Genomic DNA, 23,086 nt, shown 5'->3' on the forward strand with positions numbered 1-23,086 from the left:
CAGGGGGCGGAGCCCCCGTAAGCTCCGGGATTTTTAGTCATTTAATTACGGTCAGATGAGCATATTTTGTGATATTGGCAGGTCCCTAATTTTTTTTCTTTCTCTTTCTATCTTTATCTCTGTAACATACTTTTCGAGCCCCCGAGCTCAGCGGTTCTGCAGGCCCTGACTCAAAGGCTTCAAAATAAGCATATCTTTTGACTGTAATTTGGGAATTTCTAATTTTTCCAACAAACGCATAAAAGCTACACGCCTGGCAAGAGGACCCCATATTTTGTGTGTTGTAATTCTCAAATGAAAGTTAATTTTGAGTTTGCTTCTTGCTCAGTTAGATGGAAAATAAAAAGGCCTCCTCTCAAATTGGCCCAAAACATCGTTATTTTCTTGTAAATAGCGATTAATGATTTTAAAAAGACAACGGGTCCTTTAAAACAACAAAGAAGTTTGATTTCTTGTTAAAATCATTTGCATGAATATAAATAGATGCTTACTGTCAATTAGATGGAAGATCTTTTCAAAATATTATTCTTAATTGCAGCACGTATAGACTCTAGTATTTTTTCATACACACGGGGGATTAGAGGATTATATAAATCGCAACGACTCAGCCAGCCGGGGGGGGGGGGGGGGGGGGGGGCACGTCCCTGTTTTTCGGCAATTTTTTGGCGAATTTAGGGCTGATTTTAACATATTTTTTTTTGGCCGGGGGGGGGGGGCACGTGCCCCCTGTGCCCCCTTGATCCGCCACTGCATTCATCCCTAATGTGCCAGCTTGTAGAAAGTGGATAAATGAAATGAAACCTTTCAAATGCTGTAAACGTAGAAATTAAATATGACCCTTGAATGCGAAAGATGAACACAAATTTTATTTTCTCTCCTCTCGATCTCTTCCCCTTTCTTCCTTTCCCCCTCCTTTTTCTCCTCTCCCTTTTCTCTCCTCCCTCTTTTCTTCTTCTTTCTCTCCTCCCTCTTTTCTTGTCCTTTCCCTTCCCTTTTCTTTCTTTTTCCCCTCCTTTTTTTTACCGGGCAGGGGGGGGGGGGGGGCGCACGCGCCCCCTGTGCCCCCTGAGTCCTCCATTTTAAAGTATTAATGATCAGGTAGAGCGTAGCGAGTGGAGCGTAAATTTACATGGGGTCGATCGAGGGACAGGCCACTCTCCTATTTCTTTCTCTCTTTCTTTCTTTAATACTTTTTCAAAAAAGGAATGGGGGCTCGAGCCCCTATAGCGCCTATAGCCCCGCCGCACAGCGGGCCAGGGAGGAACCATTAAATTTCGCCAAAATTAATTTTAGTAATTTTTTTTTCTCCCTTCTTACCAAGTTAAAGGGTAATACATTGAAGAATACCACAGTAAAATATTTAATGCCTATTTCATGTAATAGCCGATTTTCCTTTCCACATCGCCTCGAAAAATGTGTTTATTTTGGTCCGCGGTGTCAGAACTATGTCACGCGCCCCCACGCGCCATAGTTTATGACCGCGAATCCTTCATGATTCAGCAGCGGACCAAACTAAACACATCTTTCGGGGTAATGTGGCAAGAAAAATTGGCTCTAGAAAGCGGCAGCCTAATCTTGTATCAAATTAAAGCTTATCAGAAGAAATATTGGTAACAAAAATTAAATATATATAATATATATAAATTATATATATAATGAAAATAGCGCATTACCATTATATATATATATAATGAAAAGCGCATTTCCATTATATAATATATAACGAAATGCACATTTCCATTATTTAAAATCATGGAAATGCGCTTTTCATTCAGTGGCGGATCCAGGGGGGGGGTTGGGGGGGTTGCAACCCCCCCCCCTTGGGCGGCCCAAAAAAAAAAAAAAAAAAAAAAAAAGGAAAAAAAAGAAAAAAAGAAAGAAAAAAAGAAAGAAAAAAGAACGCACGCTGGAGAGAAACCCTTTCAAGTGCAAATATTGTGAGAAGATATTCAACTCATCTGGTAACTTAACCAAACACATGATAACTCTGGATATAACTATGTATTAAACTGTTACTTGATTTAAAAAGACGTTATCATGCACTGCTTTTTATGGTCTCCATTGTGTTAATAGATGCCAGGAAAACATCACTTACGGGGTTCAAATAAACACCCCCCAAAAAATCGGCTCGCCGCTTCGCGGCTCGTGGACGATGCTCCGCATCGTCATTATTTTGGTCAACCCCCCCCTTAGCAAAAAGCTAGATCCGCCCCTGTCATTATATATATATATATATATATTTATATATATTGATAATGTATGTTGTCATCATATATAAATAATGAAGATGTGATTTGTAATTATTTATAAATAATGGCAAATAGATCTAGATCTAGATCTATACCGGTATATAAATAATGAAACGTAATTGTCATTATTTATACATAGGTCTAATGGAAATGTGAATTGTAATTATTTATAAATAATGAAGTATGAATTGTAATTATTAGGTGGTCTGTCAACGACAGATCACCTATTGTTTTCGTCAGAATTTTCTTTCTTTATTATTAGGTGGTCTGTCAACGACAGATCACCTATTGTTTTCGTCAGAATTTTCTTTCTTTATTATTATTATTATTTATTTTTATTTATTTTCACACTTTTTTGTTAACAGGATAACTCAAGATCAGTTTAGTCAATTTCGTTCAATTTTAGCACAGTCATAGGTCATTGTCATGAGACGTTAGAGTAACATTTTCAAGGTCATCAAGTTTTCATGACGTCATCCAGGCGCCATTTTGTGTTTTTTTTGGTACTTTTTACTCAGGATCATATCTTCATAACGGAAAAACATTTCTCATTCATATTTATCATGATTAAGGTCAATGTCCGTTCGGTCAATTTTAGGTCAAAAAACGCGCGCGCATGCGTACGTCCGCGCGTCAGCGCGCGCGCAAAAAATAAAAATGCTCAAAATCGTCTCAAATTTTTTTTGCATACGTTTCAGGCCATTTTAAGCATTTCGCAAAAAACGCGCACACATGCATGCGCGCGCGTTTTCGCGCGTAATGGCATTTTGCAACATAAAATCGCAAAATTTGTCATGTCAACATATTTGGCACATTTTTCCAAGCATTTTGATACCTTGTTCACCTTTTTCTGCCCATTAATAACGGAATGAGCGCCCGTTTAAGATAATGTCCGTGCGTGCGAGCTCTTGTAATACATAGCATACATGGGCAAAAACATGCCTATACAAAATCCATTGTAGCGCTTTAAGATGCAAGGTGAACCCAATTTTGTTTTCATATTTTGATAGAGTATGAATTGGAGATATGATTTCATGTCTCATTTGACCCTCAATTAACTCATGACGTCATCATAATGGCCTCCGAACTCAAAATTTCAATTTGCATATTATGACGTCATCATATTTTTGGAAAATTGATTGTATCTCTGTAAATATTGATCAATTTTCATTCAAATTTTTATATGTTCTAGCTGAAACAATTCTCTACAGATGCAGTGAACACAAATTTTCATTTTGACGAAAGCATCATGGCGTATTTTTGCGATTAAAGGAGGCATGTCAATTTTTCACATTTTGCGTGTATTCTCTACGGGACATGACTTTTTCTCAAAACTGGATTCTACATTCTCGTCTTTCGCGAGCAATATCTCCGTCGTTTTATCTTTGTTTACGCTGAGCTTTGAGTATGTTGTAGCTGAGACAATAAGCTATCACAAGTGTGCCCTTTATTTTTCGATCAGATGCCGGGATCATGCTCATATTTCACTTACAAAGTGGGATTTGAGAATTCCATTTTCCGTTTACGTGTAATCTCTATGGGAAATGTTTTGGTATATCGGTAACGCACTTGACTTCCGACCTCGAGGTCCCTGGTTCGAGTCCGGGCGTCTCCAACAATTTTTTTCTTCACTTTTTTTCTTTTTGACCTTTCACTCTACCATCTCCTTTGAATATTAAAACACGTACAATCGCAAATAATGTAATAAACAACCATATTTACTTTATTATTACCCTATTATCACTAGATCCATTACTTTTTGCGTGTAATCCTTATGGGAGCTGACTTTTTCTCAAATCTGGAATCTACATTCTTGTCTGTTGCGAGCAATATCTTCGTTAATTCGGCTTGGTTTTGTTGATTTTTGAGTATGTTGTAGCTGAGACTATATACTATCTAAATGTTCTCTCATTTTTTTCAGTCTGGTGTCATCGTGGTCTGTTGATGATAATCATCAACATCATCATGATCATCATCATCATCATCATCATCGTCATCACCATTACTATCAAGATCATCATCATGATCATCATGATGATCATCATTGTTTACATGTCTATATAACTTCTCCCTTTCTCAATATAGTAAATATTATAATCTATCATAAGACGTGAAGACAGACCACCTAATTCGTCCCCATGACGAATTAAATTTCTAGTTATTATTATTATTATTATTATTATTTATTTTTATTTATTTTCACACTTTTTTGTTAACAGGATAACTCAAGATCAGTTTAGTCAATTTCGTTCAATTTTGGCACAGTCATAGGTCATTGTCATGAGACGTTAGAGTAACATTTTCAAGGTCATCAAGTTTTCATGACGTCATCCAGGCGCCATTTTGTGTTTTTTTGGTACTTTTTACTCATGATCATATCTTCATAACGGAAAGGCATTTCTCATTCATATTTATCACGATTAAGGTCAATATCCGTCCGGTCAATTTCAGGTCAGAAAACGCGCGCGCATGCGTACGTCCGCGCGTCACCGCGCGCGCAAAAAATAAAAATGCTCAAAATCGTCTCAAATTTTTTTTGCATACGTTTTAGGCCATTTTAAGCATTTTGCAAAAAACGCGCGCACGCACATGCGCGCGCGTTTTCGCGCGTAATTGCTTTTTCCTACATAGAATCGCCAATTTTTTTCTGTCATCATATTTGACGCATTTTTCCAAGCATTTTGATACCTTGTTCACCTTTTTCTGACCATTAATAACGGAATGAGCGTCCGTTTAAGATAATTTCCGTGCGTGCGAGCTCTTGTAATACATAGCATACATGGGCAAAAACATGCCTATACAAAATCCATTATAGCACTTTAGGATGCAAAGTGAACCCAATTTTTTTCTCCATATTTTGATAGAGTATGAATTGGAAATATGATTTAATGTCTCATTTGACCCTCAATTAACTCATGACGTCATCATAATGGCCTCCCAACTCAAAATTTCAATTTGCATATTATGACGTCAGTATTTTTCTGGAAAATTGACTGTATCTCTGTAAATATTGATTGATTTTCTTCCAAATTTTGATATGATCTAGCTGAGACAATTTTCTACAAATGCAGTTGCCACAATATTTCATTTTGACAAAGGTATCATGGCGTATTTTTGCGATTAAAGGTGGCATGTCAATTTTTCACATTTTGCGTGTATTCTCTATGGGACATGACTTTTTCTCAAAACTGGATTCTACATCCTGTCTTTTGCGAGCAATATCTCCATTTTTTTAGCTTTATTTTCTCTGAGCTTTGAGTATGTTGTAGCTGAGACAATAAGCTATCATAAGTGTGCCCTTTATTTTTTGGTCAGATGCCGGGATCATGCTCATATTTCACTTACAAAGTGGGATTTGTAAATTCTATTTTCCGTTTACGTGTAATCTCTATGGGAAATGTTTTGGTATATCAGTAAGGCACTTGACTTCCGACCTCGAGGTCCCTGGTTCGAGTCCGGGCGTCTCCAACAATTTTTTTTCTTCACTTTTTTTTCTTTTTGACCTTTCACTGTACCATCTCATTTGAATATTAAAACACGTAGAATCGCAACAAATGTAATAAACAACTATATTTAATTTATTATTACCCTATTATCACTTGATCCATTACTTTTTGCTTGTAATACTTATGGGAGATGACTTTTTCTTAAATCTGGATTCTACATTCCTGTCTTTTGCGAGCAATATCGCCGTTATTTCCGCTTGTTTTTTGTTGATTTTTGAGTATAATGTAGCTGAGACTATATGCTATCTACATCTCCCTCATTTTTTCAATTAGATGTCAGGATCATGCTCACGATCATGATCATGATCATGATCATCAACATCATCATCGTCATCATCAACATTATCATTATCATCGTCATCATCGTCATCACCATTACTATCAAGATCATCATCATCATCATCATCATTGTTTACATGTCTATATAACTTATCCCATTCTCAAATCTATCATAAGACTTAGACAGACCACCTTATTCGTCTTCGTGACGAATTCATGTCTAGTTTATAAATAATGAAGTATGAATTGTAATTATTTATAAATAATGAAAGTGGTTTAAGAATTATATACAAATAAAAATGTGCATTTACTTGCATTATATGTAAATAATGGTTATTATTTGTTAAATAATGATTATAACATATAATTTGTCTACATCATAGTTCTACAAACGGCGCCTCATACTAGTAGCGCGCGAACGATTCATAATTAGACCTAATACGAATAACAAAAATGGCAGACCATGAGAATGAAGCTGAGCAAGAAAGCGGAGACGTATCCTACTTTTCAAGCATGCTGTTCACCGACCAGCAATACCAACCTATGGTATTTTTTATGCGTCCATCCGCAACAAGAGCTAGACTGAAGCTGCTGATTGAAGTGAGTGAAAACATAAAATAGATCAATATTAATTATTATCTCGGGGTAGGTCTAACAAAAGTTAGGCCTAGACCTAGATCTAGACCGAATTTTCCGTCTCTTTCGTTCGTTATCCCCAACATCCCAACATGTGATAACGCCATTACGAACGTGTAGATGGCGCACAGTTTTTCCTTCATAATCATTTTGCCTTCGGCGTAGACTAGAAGGGATGAGATTGATTTAGATGACTCCGGCAGCGAGATTTTAACACGGCTTGCAAGATTTTCAACATGGATGTCGATTTTGACCCATAATTTCCTTAAAAGGGACCATTAAACGGATTATTTCAATCAAGTCAGTAAGTGGAACCGATAGCCTAGACCCTAGGCCTAATTTACATTTGGATATTCACGAGGTAAAATGACATGTTGGGGGATTTTGGGGGCAAAACGCTACGACCTGAAATGGCCGTGGTGTTATCAAGGGAATGTGTATAGACGGTTTCCGTCTCTAAAGAGAGAGCCGGCCGACCCTACACCAATAAGAGGCTAACGAACGAAAGAGATGGAAAATTCGGTCTAGTCTAGGCCTAACTGTAACCAACTTACCAAGGACCTTTGATGGAATACACACTGCCGACTCCTACTGAACAAGGCCAACAAAACCCTTGGGTTGCTGCGGAGAACCCTGGCACCTTCTTCTTCTTGTTCTTCCTCCGCTTTTTCGGAGATCAGCGATCCCATGGGCCGCAAGACATATTTTTAACTAAACAGGAGCACAAGGTAAACATCAAGGTAATGGACTGATAGCAGTCGATCGCGATAGGTGCATTTTATGGACAGAGTAAAGTAATAGCCAGTAAACTTCTATAGAGTAAGACCGCCAAACTTCGGACGTTGCAAAGCTTCGGACAAAAATTACTTCAACGGCTCGAACGCAAAATATGAGCCTAGCTCAGGCGGGTAACTTGCATGCATTTGATACTACTACTAACCTACATCGTTAGTACAGAAAGACTTTGTCAAACGCTTTGGCAAAGTCTAACAAGACGCAGTCTATCTGCTCTCTATCATTCAGTCCTTTGGCAAGGTCATTGATGGCAAGGATGAGTTGTGTTTCAAACGATCTTCGCTTCCTAAACCATGTTGTGAGTCTGACAACAGATTGTGATTGATCAGGTGATGCATGACAGCACAATGCACTAGAACTAGTATGTGTTCACATAGTTTTGATAAGATTGCTGTCAGTGAGATTGGCCTGTAGTTTGCTGGAGATGACTTACACCCTTTCTTGTGGATGGGAACAACATAGGCTTTCTTCCAGTAAGAAGGAATTTCACCTTGAAGTAGGGAAGCCTGAAAAAGCAAACTAGTGGCAAGTGAAATCTGATCAGCTGTCACCTTGAGTCTAGCAGAGATGCCGTCTGGCCCAGTAGCTTTATGCGGCTTCAGTTTCTTCAACAATTTAGCTACACCTGCTTGGCTAACTGATGTATCATCCATGGCTGGATAAGGACTGTGGGTCCCAGGTCTGGTAGAGCTGTGTCATCATCAGTGGTGAACACCGAGGCAAACTGCCTGTCCAGGATACTGGCTTTCTGCTTCGGGTCACAGTGAAGTATGTTGCCTTCCTTCAATGGTGCTACTCCCACGTGATCACAGCACATAGTTCTCACAAGGGCTCCGAGACGCTTGTTGCAGCCTGGATCATTGTCAATCAGGTCAGCAAGGTACTTGTTGTAGGCTTGTCTACACAACTGGTCGTCTTTATAGCGTTGTAGCGATGCCAAGCTTTGATTGTTGCTTTTGCATCACTACCACGCATGGATGAGATCCTCTTAGCCTTCCTATAAGCTCTGGCCTTCTTGCGACATATGCAATTTGTGGCGGTGTTAAACCAACACTGGTTTGGCCGTGTCGAAGTCATCTTGGTTGGCACATGATCCCTTAGAATTTTATCCAGGGCTTGTTGGATTTCAGCAGAGAGAGTTTCAACTGGAGATGTTGTGTCATGTCTGCCCATGCTTTAGCAGCTGTATGAATACCGTCAATGTCAGCCTTTTATTCCTATACGCTCTGACAGACATATCCATGAATACCACGTCGTGGTCACTGAGTCCCGGCATAGGCTCACACTGTCCAACCAACGTTGGACGATTTGTGATGATGACATTGAGTGTATTAGATCCTCTTGTTGGGAAGTTGACAATCTGACGAAGTCCTACATCTGCCAGAGTCTGCAGGTATGTCTCACTTAGGGATTTCCTGTATTGATGGGATGTAATCTCTTCTGTCTCCCAGTCTATATCGGGCAAGTTCATGTCTCCTCCGATGCACAACGTTGTGCCAGGATTAGACATGGACAGTTCTCGTATGAAGATGGAGATACCCTACTATAATGTTCTATCACATCCCAAAAATCAACTAAATATTCACCAATTGTTCAAATAATGGTCATGATTTAAAAGTCTTAGGCCTAATCTTTCTTACCTGTGTCGTGTCAATTTTTAAAATATTTTTCCTAAAAACAAAGACATTAGTATAGACCCCTACATGCACCTTCTCACAGGTTTCACGGCAAACCGCTGCACAATACAAGTGCACAACAACGATTATATAGTATGAGACTTAGGGAAGGGGAGGGGGGGGGGGGGGGTGGTGGTGACACTTAAAATTAGTCTGCTAACCCTCAGAGAAAATGAGACCCCTGAAAAGGACAAGGTGGAGGTTAAAGAGCAAGATCTAATCTATCAAAAAAAATTATATTTCATCAAAAGTTGATGGTTCCCCCCTTCTCTCTAATCCCCCCAGCCTCTCTCTCTCTCTCTCTCTCTCTCAAACACACACATACATTTCCACTTGTCCTCTACCTTTCCTTACCCCCCCTTTTCTCCTTCTTTCCCAATACTTCTCTTCAGATCTTCTTTCCCATAGTGTTGGTAAATTCATAAATGATTTTTAACCTTTAGGCTTGTCTTGAAAGGGTGTGTTGACTAGTCTTCCACATCAGTCATTTACAATGGAATTTAAGGAAAAGAAATTTAAGTTGTTTAAATTGAAATAATCAAAATTGAAACAGATAAAAAACTTGCATGAAATTACTTTGTACGTAGTCTTGCGGATCAGGCATCTATAAGAATGAAATCAATAAATAACAAGAAACACAATCAAATAATTAACTTTAATGTTAAAAAATGTAAAATATGTCAAATAAAGGTGTTAACCTAGATCTACCTACGGTAGTCATGAAAATTGTTTTAATTTGAACTTTAATAGTAGTTGTACTGCATCTTTCTACATTATCAGTATTATTTTATTAACACTGAGTTACCGGTACCGGTAACAATAAAATGAAAAAATAAATTGAAAATATCTCGGGGTTTTAAACCCATTACCTATGGGAACCAGGCCGTTTTCAGTAATCCAGTTATCCAGTAATCAAAGGTTCATGACTAAAAATATATTTCTTTTTTCTGAATTGTTCAGAGTGGAGGAGGGAGAGTTACAAGTCGACATGATCCATCAGAGGGTGATGTAATCAAGTAAGTAATTTGAAGAAACCTACAATCATGTATTAGAAATAAAAGAACTATCCAAACTAAAGGGTGAAGACTGCCACCCCTCCCTCTGAAATAGAAATATTCTGGTAACAGTCGCCTCATTGATTTGGCATCTACAATGCTGCCTCTTTCCTACTTTAAAGTTTCAACTGGGAGTTATATTTCATTTCCATCATGTTAGACAACATCACAAATGACAGAACAAGTTTTCTTTCAATCCAAATCTTCCAAATCAGATTTTGGGAAGTGTTGCTTAATTCCATTCTGAGAAGGGTTAGTATTCTAGTTCAACAGCATGAAAGATAGATTTGGTGTACAATGGCCAAGCAAATTTGAACAATGATTTAAAAAAAATTGTTTTCACCTTTTCCTCATTGTTATGCCCTTGGGCTCTGAGACTTAGTGTTAGGGATCTTTTGTTTCTCCCACTTCAGGAATCAAAACTTGAGGTACCTAATCATTTCTGGGTGTTATGAGGCCGACTGAGCTGCAATGTGATTTGATGGGTCTATTTTGGACTCCTTACTGGGACTGCTGGTCTATCCAGCTCATAGTGATAATCTGTTGGTATCTGGAGTGGCTATTATTTGCAATGTATATGTACCACCACCAAAAAAAAGAAAAAAAAAAAAAGAAGAAAAAAAAAAAAAAAAGCACTAAACTAAAAAATGTAATGATTGTGTGTTTTTATCAATTTACTCTTTTTTTGGTACAGAATATTAGCAGATGGAGATGAGCATTCTTCCCCTGACTGCCTCTTGCCTTCGTATATTGATGACTGTGTAGCTGCCAACTCCCTCTTAGATAAATTTAGTTACAGGTTTGTACAAATTATCTTTCACTTATAAGATGTCTTAGAATCAGTGCAAGATTGTCTTTCAAAGTGGTCATGATACCTTGCTCTGTAAACAAATCAAGGTGTGGTGGTTTGTGAGTTCATTCCCAATGTTATATTAATGTGGACTCCTATTTAAGGAAACATAGAATGATACAACAAAAATATCAAAATAAATGTATCCTCAATGTTAAAAACCAATAAAAGAGCTAAAATAAGTGCTGTAGTTGTATCACTAAATATTCAAAACCAAACATAATCAAGATAAGTCTGGTTCATGGGAAGCCCAGTGCTAGCTCACTTAACCAATTGTTGTGAATATTGTAAACAGCTCATACAGAATAAGGATTGTAAAAATATTCCTTGTTAGACTTATTGTCAGAAGAAAGTTAACTAAGGCATCAAGTAGAGGTGTTGTGGTCCAGTGGATAAGTCTCTGGACTGTGAATCACAAGGTACAGGGTTTAAATCCTTGCCACAGCAGTCAGGTAGGCATTAATCGATATTTGCCACACCCCACCCAGGTGAAGTAAATGGGGACCCAGCGTAATCTAATTCTTTAAAACTGCTAGTGCACTGTAATGTGCTAATGCCCGGGTAATAATAATGGAGCACCAGGAGTGGCAATCTGCTAGACATAGCATTATGAATATACATGTAAGACTCTACTATTATTATTTCTATTATCAAGTTAGTGAAGTTTGAAGGAAATCTGACATAGGAATAAAAAGATTATGAAGTTTTAAACTTGTAATTGATTTATCAATTTTCAACTATAAGATATATATTTTCCATTATTTTTGTACTGAGAATTCTCTAAAATGATTTGTCTTCATGGTTGTTGATGAAGGAAGAGATCTGTGTTATAGACATGGTGTGTAAAAACATGTGTCCAATAATATTCTTATGGCAAAAGTAAGTCAAAATATATTTCTGTAGGAAAAAAATGTAATTTATGAAAACATTGAACAGCAAATGTAGAGCTGCCTGTAAGGGACTAATCATCCAGTATCAGACCTGTGCTTATCGTGCAACTATAAAATGTAATGGTTGTAGTGTAATACCATTTATGTTGCCTTTTAATCTGAATTGTACATGCGTGAAGAACATGTACATACAAATTGTATTACATGTAGGTGTATAAACAAAAATTAAAACAGATTCCTTTATTTCTTTACCCCCTGTAGCTTTGACCTACTGTATAGTTTATACCGGTACATTCATCTACCGATATTCTATCACTGCTTGACTGACACATTATATTCTTCTGTTTTCTATTCTAATCATTCTCATGTCATTTTTCTCTTCTCATTCTATCATACCCTCTGTTTTGGCTATTTTCTCTCTATTATTTATTTATTTTTTAGTTATTTAATGAATTAATCAAATTATTTTTCTATATATATTCTTTGTCATATTGCTAATTCCTTGTTCTTTTGGGTCTTATAATAAGATGCAGTGTTATCCTTTTTTCATTTGCATCACACCTTTTCTTTGTTTTCTTCATGCCAGCCAGTGGAAGAAATTCTTACCTGTCTTATTTTTATCGAGACAATACTTTAATCTGAAATTTTTTAAATGAAACATTTATGTTGTCATAGGTTCAGACATAAAAGCAATTTTTTTTCTCTCCTCAGAGCAAAAAGTTCTACGAAAGAGGAACAATCAACTTCAGTATCAGAGGTGACAGTTTCTGTTTCTACAAAAGGGTAGGATAAATTTCTTATGTAGGGTAATACTCTATAATGTATAAGACAAGTGTGATGTAAAGGATATTAAAGAGCTTTGAGTTAAAGATTTGTTTTATACTAGAATGCAGAAGATTTCAAGCTTATTCCTTACTTGATCCATGTTATTATGTATTAATTCGTCGCTGTTTTCACGAAGTGACGGTAGTGAAAAAAATTGCATTCACTTTGCGTTACGATTTTCCTCACTACCGTCACTTCGTGAAAATAGGGACGAATTGTTACCAAATCAATGAATAAATGTCTACATTTTGAAAACACTTCTTGCAGCATTGTTTGTATTTAGTATGCTTAACATAGTAGACAATATACAGAGTTAATGATTTATGTCCAGTACAAGCATGTTCCTAGTGTATTAGTGAAAAACCTAAGAATTCAAGAAGGGATTTAATAATATTACATGCTTTGTCATACATATCAACTTAAGTTTTACAGGGTTCGTGGGGTCAATGAAAACTTGTAAAAGTTGTGAAAACTTGAGAATAGATTTCCAGGCCTGGAAAATTAATGAAAAAAAGAAAAATATACTAAAAGTTGTGTACAAAAATCATACAAATCAAGATCAGTCAAGGAAATATTTATGAAAATGTAATAGAGAAACATGAAAGTACATACTTCTATTTCTGTACTATTTTTAGAAAATTTTGAGGAATAATGTCATGGAGTTATTTTTTAGTACTTTATATTCTGTTAATTTACTACATTGCTTTGACTCATGCAAAATTTGACTTAGGAAACTGTAAATTACACACTTCACAGTGTGGTAAAAAATTTGACTTGTGTGATAACTGTATAAATTTGACTTGTGTGATAACTGTATAAATATGTATACCGGTAAATGTAAATTTACACAGGAGATCATACTACACTGCAGCTGAAGACAAAGCTATCCTTGAGTATATCGCCAAACATCCTTATCAATATTGTGGCAACAAAACCTGGCAAAGAATGGAAATCATGAAGGTGAAATTAAAATCCATTGTATTGGTGTTATCAATCAAGTTTAATCATTGACTTTGAAAGTGCCCACTGAACATTTTTTAAAACTATTTGTGAGACTTGTTTCAGGAAAGTTGAAGTAGTTGCATGAAGCAGTGTGATTCATTCTGATCATTTTCAGTCAACTGGTTGGGAAGTGGAATTTTTGCCAGTTGTGTATGACATTTTTAATCGAGACAGATGATTTAAAATGTACTCATTAGCTTCAGTTCTCAAGATATTCTAGTTTTCAAATTCCATGAAATATATTTTTGAACTCTCAGTGGCGTATATACGCTCTTATAGCAGTAGTTATTATTAACCTGTTGTTTTTTTGTTTGTTTTTGTTTTTTTGAGGGGGGGGGGGGGGGGAGAGGTCATATATTTGTTGTTTCACTTGATGTAGCTCTGACTGTATATTACATACACCCCTGTACATTTCATGTGATACGGTAGGTTAATTCTATTTAATGTAGATCTTTTTTCTTTTTTAAAAAAAGTGATCAAGTATTATGTTTTAAATGTTGTTTTGTACCATGATCTGCACAGATAACAAACCACTCGTGGCAATCCATGCGGGACCACTTTTTAAAGAAGCTTGAAGGAAGTCTCAATAAATACACCAAGAAACGTGAAGAAAATCTTCTGATGAAACAACAAACAGATCCAGGTATATTCTTAGAGGAAGTACGTACAGATGGACTGCTTAGATTTTGAGTGTGAGATGTCAAAGGTCACATGATTTTCAAAGTGTAAAAACCCCAGATGTACACGTATAAACATGTAACGATAAGCTATTATAAATTAAATATGAGAGGTTAAAGGTCATAGGGTCACAAACTGTTAGGAACTTCCAAAATAGCTCGTTAAGCAATAACTTGATAACCAAGGAGACAATTGTAACCAAAGTTATCTCAAGAGGTCTGTTGTGATGAATTGATTAAATTTTGGACAAGTGTTCAGATTTGGGGATAATCATGTCAAAGTTCAAAGGTCAGAAGGTCGGTTCAATTCAAATTATAGGATTTTTGTTCTCATTGTGATATTTCAAGCTTTTTTTAGGTTGAGTCATATTTGAGATGCAGTAGCATTGGTCCTGTTCTTGTTTGTTATCATTTCCTTAGATTCAGACGAAGATATGAGTAACTCCAATGATGAAGACTCCAATGAGAGAGAAATTAAGCTTAGCAGTGATGTAGCACAAACTGAAGAGAATACAGCAGTAGAGCAACATAGTGACACGTCATCCTTCGACATGGATCTCTTTCAAGCAGCAAGTGAAGATTTAAAAGGTGAGTTTTGTTTAGTGTTAAAATGAGATTACAGATTCTAACATTTCCATAGATATATTGAATCTTATAGCGGGGGGGGGGGGGGGGGGGGGGGGGGGGGCCATGCATCATCAGTCCATTAGCAATTCCATAGGCCATCATAATATTACATCAAATTTCCTTAGTCAGTGGAAATTTAAGGGTGCTGTAGCTATTGTATTGCAGAGGTAGTGTGAGTCAGTGGCAGATCCAGGGGGGGGGGGGGGGTGCGCAAGTAGTCTCCATTCTGCGCAACTATATACAGATTTCTCAAGAGTGTCAGATAGTTCAGGTGATTTTCTTTTTAGTTCTGAAATTATGAAAGATAGCACACACATTTGAAAACTGATTAAAAGAACTATATTCTTTATTCAGATAAAAATGCAGATGACAGAAGAGATAGAGGTATTGAAGATGGGACAACCTCGTCTCCAAGGCGCACGACCTCCTCTCCAAAGCGCACGACCTCATCTCCAAGGTGCACGACCTCGTCTCCAAAGCGCACGACCTCTTTTCCAAGGCGCACTCCAAGGCACACGACCTCGTCTCCAAGGCGCACGACCTCTTCTCCAAGGCGCACGACCTCTTCTCCAAGGCGCACAACCGCTTCTCCAAAGCATACAACCTTGTCTTCAAGGCCCACGCCAAGGCGCACAACCTCTTCTCCAAGGCGCACGACCTCGTCTCCAAGGCGCAAGACCCCTTCTCCAAGGCGCACTCCAAGGCGCACGACCTCGTCTCCAAGGCGCACTCCAAGGCGCTCAACAGCAGCAAGTTCTTCTGATGAGAACCAAAGCCAGCAAACAGACAGACCTGTTGTACATGATCATGTAGTGCAAAGATCAACAAGACAAACAAAGAAGGAAAAAGATGATGCTACTACAACATCAACAACAAAGTATTCATACAAAACCAGAAGTAAAAGTGATGGAATGCATGTAAGAGATGAAAAGATTGTTGTAGGTAGAAAACAGGGAATTGAGAGAAAAGCTAAAAACCAACGGGATTCTTGTCATAAAGAGAAACATGATGTAGATAGAAGGACAAGGAGAGAGCAGATACTAGAAAACCAAAATAAAAAAGCAGGAGAAGAGAGTGATGTTAAAGAACGCAATAATGTTGAAATGGATAGTGTTGGTGTGCAGAATGGTGGAACAGATGATGATGGTAAGCAGAGTGGTGCCATGCAGGTAGATGAAATTGATGATGGTGCCATGCAGACGGAAGGGAATGGTAAAGAAGACATTAGCACACATGGAAGGTAAAGTAATGTGAAGTCCCAAACCTATGTGTAGAGGCAATCAACTGAAAGGTTATCTGCAGAAATAACCAACTTGGACTACAGGAAATGTGATTTGAGAGGAAAAGAGGACATTGCTATGGAAACCCAGGATTAAAATTGTGTAAAAGATTACAAATCACAAATAATGCTCCTCAAATAAATAAAGAATTGGGAATCCCCAAAAGAAATGATGCAGTAAAAAAAAAAAAAAAAATCTTCCTGTTGTTGCATGTAAATTTTTGAAGGCTTTTTAATATTTAAGATTGAATGAGTGACTTTTATTTGTTGTAGTCTTACATTGCATAACATAGATGAATCATGACTTTGTATATTTGACAATATTCAGATATGTTGTATTATTTTTATTTCTGTTGTAGATCAAGCAAAGAAGATTTCTCTACACCAGAGAAGATTGTTGTTGTCCGTCTGTCATCAGCCAAGAAGAGAAAGACTCCTTTCAAACTCAAATTCGGTAATTACATTATATATATTTATTAATTGATTTCAATGTGAAGTCTGCACAAATATAACATGAAGGAAACTACAACCCAGCAGACTCTTTACTATGATACTGTAAGTAGCAACAACAAAAATAATACAAAGAACAAGAAGGATGTGATACAGCATAATAGAGATGCATTAACATTTGTCTTGTTCCATTTTGAAATGTCATTTTAATCTGCCTTGGAAATGACAACACTAAAAACTAGAAGCTACGTTTGGCACAGTCAGCAGTCTCCAATATTATTGACAATAAAATGGGTCTATACTCAAGCTTCTAGGAATTCAAAATATTTAGCAAAACTCATGATAGAATTTAAATCTTAGCAGTTATTTCATACACAATATGAGAGATATTACAATGATGAACAATATTTGTAGTTGTACATCTCGTGCTACAATGTTTATCTCAGAAACATGCCTTTAACCAGAGAGAATGATAAATCAATGGTTTGTCTTTGCAGGTACAGATTCCATTGAATCGCAGAAGGAACCAACTCAACCAAGACAACTACCCATAGTGGACTCATCTTCAAATAGAAGGTATGAGTAAGGTAATCATAATATGAGAGCGTATAATTCTGAGACAGAAATACGACTATTGGGGAGTATCATTTAATATAGTCGACTATAATGATGTTGCTTGTACAGCTCAATGGCTTCCTCTGCAAAGTCAAAAGTGAAATCGAAAAGGCTTGACAAGCTTAAGTTACTTGAAGAAAATCAATTCCAATTGTTACTCTCACTAACATCTGTTTACATTTTTGCTTTCCTGGGTATGGAGTGGCAAATGTAGATTAATACCTTGCCAAAGGACATTATTGCAGTGTCGGGGATCGAACCCACAACCTTTGCATTTAAAGTCAAGTGCTTAACCACTCAACTATGACACCTTTATGATTTATAAGCCATTAATACCATCACAAATAAAATGGTTTCTTGTATGCATTTCCACACACGTATCTTCCAGATGAGGTACTCAAGTCTTTGCCAAATGCAATGACTTCAAGGACTCAAGATTGAACCCTTGTTTAGTATGAAGGCAGACAAGAGAACCAATTACCAGACCAATTCACATAAGAGGCAATCACTGTTAAGCAACATTTGTTTCTGCTTTTAAAAATTAGCATCCAGCTAGGGGGCATACGTTTCAAAAGAAATGTGAAACTGAATTATTGGCTTTGTGTTATAGGACCTCCTCTAGACGTTTAAGGAGAGGGATAGAGATAGTCTCAGATTCATCAGCCTCAGAGGAGACGATGAGTGATGTGCTTCCAATGAAGAGAACCAGATATACATCAACACCACATAGAAATACAAGTGAGCAATTTCATTAAGTTTTTCCTCTCATGTCGTAAATATCTTTTGGAAGGTTTGTTGTTGAAAATTATGATGGTAATTAGTGATTTTGCTCTTTTTCAAGAAGGGCAATGAGCTGCTGCTGCTGCTCCCATGCCTGTATAATTATTATATTGTTTTTCTCAGATAATAGATAATACAGTAAAAGGAATATAATAAGTAACATTTCCGTCATACAAAAATTATGTAGATGTTTTTCATCGACCTTCCACAATGATACCTGGTCACTTTAGAGGCAGTCCAAGTGCTAGTAAAACTTGTCTTTTTTTACTGTAAGATGTTACTCTGTGGAAATATTTTTCTTTACTATGTACCATTGTTAATGTAACATGTTAATATCAAATCAACATGGAAATCAGTTAAATTGAGGGTAGAGCTCCTAATATACTTGATGTCCATTCCTTCCTTAGGTACTGAGTTAGATAATTCTGATCAGCCTTCAGATACGCAAGTAGAAGGTACTGATTTAGATAATTCTGATCAGCCTGCAGATACACAAGCAGATGAGGAGACCAGCCTAGAGGAGACTGAAGACTGTATCAACTTAATTGAGGTATTAAACCATTTAACTATAAAGAGCAATGCAACTACTATGTCAATGTATTTGTGCTAACTATAGCAGTATAGTAATGTAATGAAAGATGCTTAAGCTTGGATATATAGAAGGCAGCACACAGACACCGCCATAATCTCACTAAGGAAACTTAGTGTGTACATCGGAGTGGTTTCGGAGTACCGCGTGCAATACCATAATAATCGTACATAATACAGTCATAGGAAGTCTGCATGAACATTTGCAGTGTAGGTACAGGGCATACAAAGTGAAATCATCAACACATCACTGATGGTAGAGGTCAGTGGTACGCGTATGTTGCAAGTTCGCTAAACATGCTCTAACAAGGCCCGGACACTGACCATAAATCCATAATATAATCTTTAAATTCCCATCAAATATCAAATATAACTTGCAAGATTAAATTGTAAATAAATACATTTTACAGAACTATAAAAATGGGCATTTCTAGATGTATTTAATTAATCACATATCAATAAATTTGATGATTTAAAACTTAATTAAAAACAGTCAATCGAATCTCGTGTTAATTTGGGAGCGGCACGACTAGACTCGGTCGTTCGTGATGTAGGCAAGGTGGCTACTACATAACACTGGGTATTACGCTCCCGTGCGTAAAAGTTTGCAAGATGGTATAGGTATCGCACGTCCATGTGCTGCCCTCTACATACCCATGCTTGAGCAACTTTAAGGTAACCATTTTACTGTAGCAAGGCAAATAATGTAACTGTGATACTATAGTGATGTTGTTTGGGTAACAATCTTATTTCAGCAATGAAGTTGAGGTAACAATCTTACTTCAGCAATGAAGTTGAGGTAACAATCCTACTTCAGCAATGAAGTTGAGGTAACTAGATTTTTATCACCCAAGATTATTATTGGTATTGTCATGTTTACATAATAAACCTGTTATTTAATTGAGCTGAATTGAGCTATGATGCTGTTCCGTGTTGTGCTAAGTAATTAAAGTAACATATCTCTATGGCAACCTAACTGAAAGAGACATTCCATCATAGAGTGTATAAAGAAATAAGCAGTGGTGAGAACTGCAAATGAACATGTCTCAGCAGAACTAAGATTTTCAAATTGATGCCTTTATCTCTCTTTTACAGGAATTATGCACAAAATACAGTCAAACCAAATCAAAGATCTGTACAGCTCTGTATGTTAACAGCGGGGATGTTACAAAAGCTGAAGAATACCTTCAATGTAGTTCCCAAACAAACGGTAAGACACTTTGATAAAAGACAATGGCCATCATAAGGTTGCTATAGAATCCCAATGCACTAAATTTGCAAGTGATGGGGAAAAAAAAGAAAGAAAAAAACTTCAAGAATTTGGCCTTAGAATTCTTGCATTTTCAAGAAACCTTACAGCTTTAAATATTCTGTCCTGCCACAGGTTTGTTTTGATAATGAAAATCTTGCATAATCATCTGAGCTTATAATTCACAGATTATTCATGATTATTTTCTTCAACTTTACTTTTGAAGTTAAAAATGATATAATCAAGGATTATCATTCATGATCACCAGGAAATGAAGATATTTATCTTCCAGTACAGTTAATAATTATTTATAGACCATCAAGATGCTCAAAGAAATGCATTTTCCATGATTTGTGTTTATTGTCCCTTTGTTATGAGAACTTTCATTTGACTGTGTTCATCCCATAGTAGAAGCTTTGACTGGTTTACCACATGGCCTATGAATGATATACTTACAGGAAAGTATGAATCTGTTGTTTTTAAAAAGTAGAATTTTGGGGACGAGGAATGTTTTTTTTTTTAATTGTAGAATAGTACCTGATATGTTTTATATGCCATATTGTGACATTATTTGTTATACAATATATATTTATGTTTGATGATTACTAAGGTCCAAACACTGCTTTAATAATTCAACAGGTCCATTGTGGTGCAGCTCTCAAGACAAGATACTCCTGAGTTCATCTTGCGAACAAAATACCTCGATGAAATACAGCAAAGCAGTAGTCAGTCAGCGTATAAAATGGCTACAGTCCTAATTATCTTGTAATGTACTACTTTAAAAATAGATTCAAATATAATAGAAATTTTATTAAGTGGTCAGTACAAAAATCTTAATCTACATAGATCGTTATTATGCCCCTGCCCAACATAGGTGATGCTGAAGTCATTATGTTTTTGGCTTGTCTGTTTGTCAATCAATCCCTCTTTCCTGTTATGATATTTCAAGACCCACCAGAGGTATGAACTTTAAACTTGGGGATAGTATAGAACAACCATATGAAGAAGATATGATTACATTTTGGAGTAAGTAGGTCAAAGGTAATTCAGAAAATAACAGTTATCAGCCTTTTAATCTCAATATCTCAAGAACCCATTTGAGGTATGAGCTTCAAGCTTGTTGCAAGTATCTATCACCGTAATAAGACAATCTGATTCGATTTGGGGGATAAGTAGGTAGAAGATCAGAGAGGTAAATTTCCAAGAAATGTCAGGGTTTTAGCCCTTTTATTGCGATATCTCATGAACAATTCGACCCATGAACTTCAAACTTGAAATCATTGCGCCTCACCATAGTGAGACAAATTGATTACATTTTGGATTAAGAAGGTCAATGGTTAAAGGTCAGCGATTTAATGTACAGGATATTAAAGGTTGTTTAACCCTGTTATTACCATATATCAGTTACTATTTTCAGCCATTTTAGCAGTGAACTTTAAGGATTGCCACATAAAAGTTCAAAGGCTATAAAGATCATTCAACCTATAATTATAGGCGTTTTGTTCTCATTGTATTTTAAGAATAATTCGAGCTATAATCTTAACTAAATGAAGGCAGAGGTCCAGTGGCATTTGTCTTGTGTTTACAAGGTTTTGCATGCTATTATGAACATGTTGCATTCATATAATGATTCAGTTTTAAAGAAGAAGTGGCAGACTAACCCTTACCCTAAATCTGATGAACTTTTTTCTTTAAATTAACTTTAAAATTTATTTCACAGTGGATAACATGACAAAAGTAAAAGCAATTACTAACTTGATATATTACATACATCCTGTATCATAATACAGATTGTCAATACTATCCCTCTTATTTGTTGTTGTGAAGAGGGGGAAATGTGTAAATATATGCAATGATATCTAAGGCACAGGTATCAACTATTTCTGTAGTTGAAAATATTCTTTAAATAATAAAACATCCAGAGAGTTACTCCCAAAGGGAAAAATATAAATACTGTGTTTCACAGATAATAGATAATAATAACTTCTCACAGTGATTGATGTACAATGGTTTTGTATATAAGGTTTATGGCAATTCCAGCTAGTAAAACATGTCTTTTTTTACTGTAAGATGTTACTCTGTGGAAATATATATATATTTTTAAAACTATGTACCATTGTAATTAATGTAACATGTTAATATCAAATCAACATGGAAATCAGTTAAGTTGTATAAAGTCATATTACTTATCTGAGTTATCTCATTTCAATATACCGGTATATAAAGTTAGAAAAAATGTATGCAGGAAGGTTTGTATAAGACTGTAGCAAAAAATTGTAGTAAATAGCCTTGAATTTGAATTGTTATACATCTAACTGCTGTAGTTTATTAATCAATAAATTATTTGTCAGTTTGGAAAGACAAAATTTTGTTTGTTTTGTTTATCTCTGACACAATTTGGTAATCTAATGGGATTTATTTCTTCATGTAAAACATACTGAAAAATTAAGTCTTTTACACTGTGTAATAATAGTAATGGCCAATTATGTAGCGCTTATATCCCCATGCAGTGAGCCTCATGCGCATCTATGCTGATAAATATAATAATGGGTACCATTTTTGCCAAAATGCCCTTAAAATGGTTACGGGTTTAGACGCTTCAGCCGCACACACCCGTTCAAACCAATCAGTGAATACCCCCCACCCCCCACCTGCACCCCCCGAGAAACAGAGTCCCTCTAATAACTAGGAGTGTTCACACTTTGAATTCATCCCCGTTTCCCTAGCCTGTTGTTTGAAAATAATTGTTATTTAGTGATTACCTCTATGCTTCCCGATGTAAAAAATAAATGTCTGCTGCCACCGTCTAATAATACCATCATATGTCTCTTTCAAGATTCCTGAATTAATACTAGCTTTCAATGTTGAATCATTAGGCTATATGCCCCTACTACCCTAGCTTAATTTTCCCCTCCCTCTCTCCTTCATGTCAAATCCTAGCTTGATATGTATAGGAATTAAGGGGGATCAGCTTAAAGGCCAAGTCCACTCAAAAAATAAAACGAGAGAAAAGGAGCAAAACAAATTCGAGTAAATTCTGATAAATAAGAAAATTTCA

The 23,086-nt window shown here is 36.4% G+C and overlaps 1 protein-coding gene across 1 annotated transcript; it reads left to right on the top strand.

Annotated features, from left to right (window-relative positions):
* Nucleotides 1–6,448: 6,448 nt before the first annotated feature.
* On the top strand, nucleotides 6,449–22,394 carry LOC763087 (telomeric repeat-binding factor 2-interacting protein 1). The gene is made up of 14 exons (XM_001198957.4): nucleotides 6,449–6,634; nucleotides 10,102–10,157; nucleotides 10,891–10,995; nucleotides 12,648–12,719; nucleotides 13,613–13,721; nucleotides 14,286–14,406; nucleotides 14,861–15,028; nucleotides 15,422–16,307; nucleotides 16,706–16,800; nucleotides 17,294–17,372; nucleotides 18,022–18,149; nucleotides 18,599–18,741; nucleotides 19,875–19,989; nucleotides 20,668–22,394. Exons 1-14 carry the CDS (start codon nucleotides 6,488–6,490, stop codon nucleotides 20,784–20,786), a joined length of 2,343 nt encoding a protein of 780 aa, XP_001198957.2. The 5' UTR covers nucleotides 6,449–6,487; the 3' UTR covers nucleotides 20,787–22,394.
* The last annotated feature ends 692 nt before the right edge of the window (nucleotides 22,395–23,086 follow it).

Source organism: Strongylocentrotus purpuratus, unplaced genomic scaffold, assembly GCF_000002235.5.
Source record: "Strongylocentrotus purpuratus isolate Spur 01 unplaced genomic scaffold, Spur_5.0 spur5_scaffold_6, whole genome shotgun sequence".
Taxonomy (NCBI): Eukaryota; Metazoa; Echinodermata; class Echinoidea; order Camarodonta; family Strongylocentrotidae; genus Strongylocentrotus; species Strongylocentrotus purpuratus.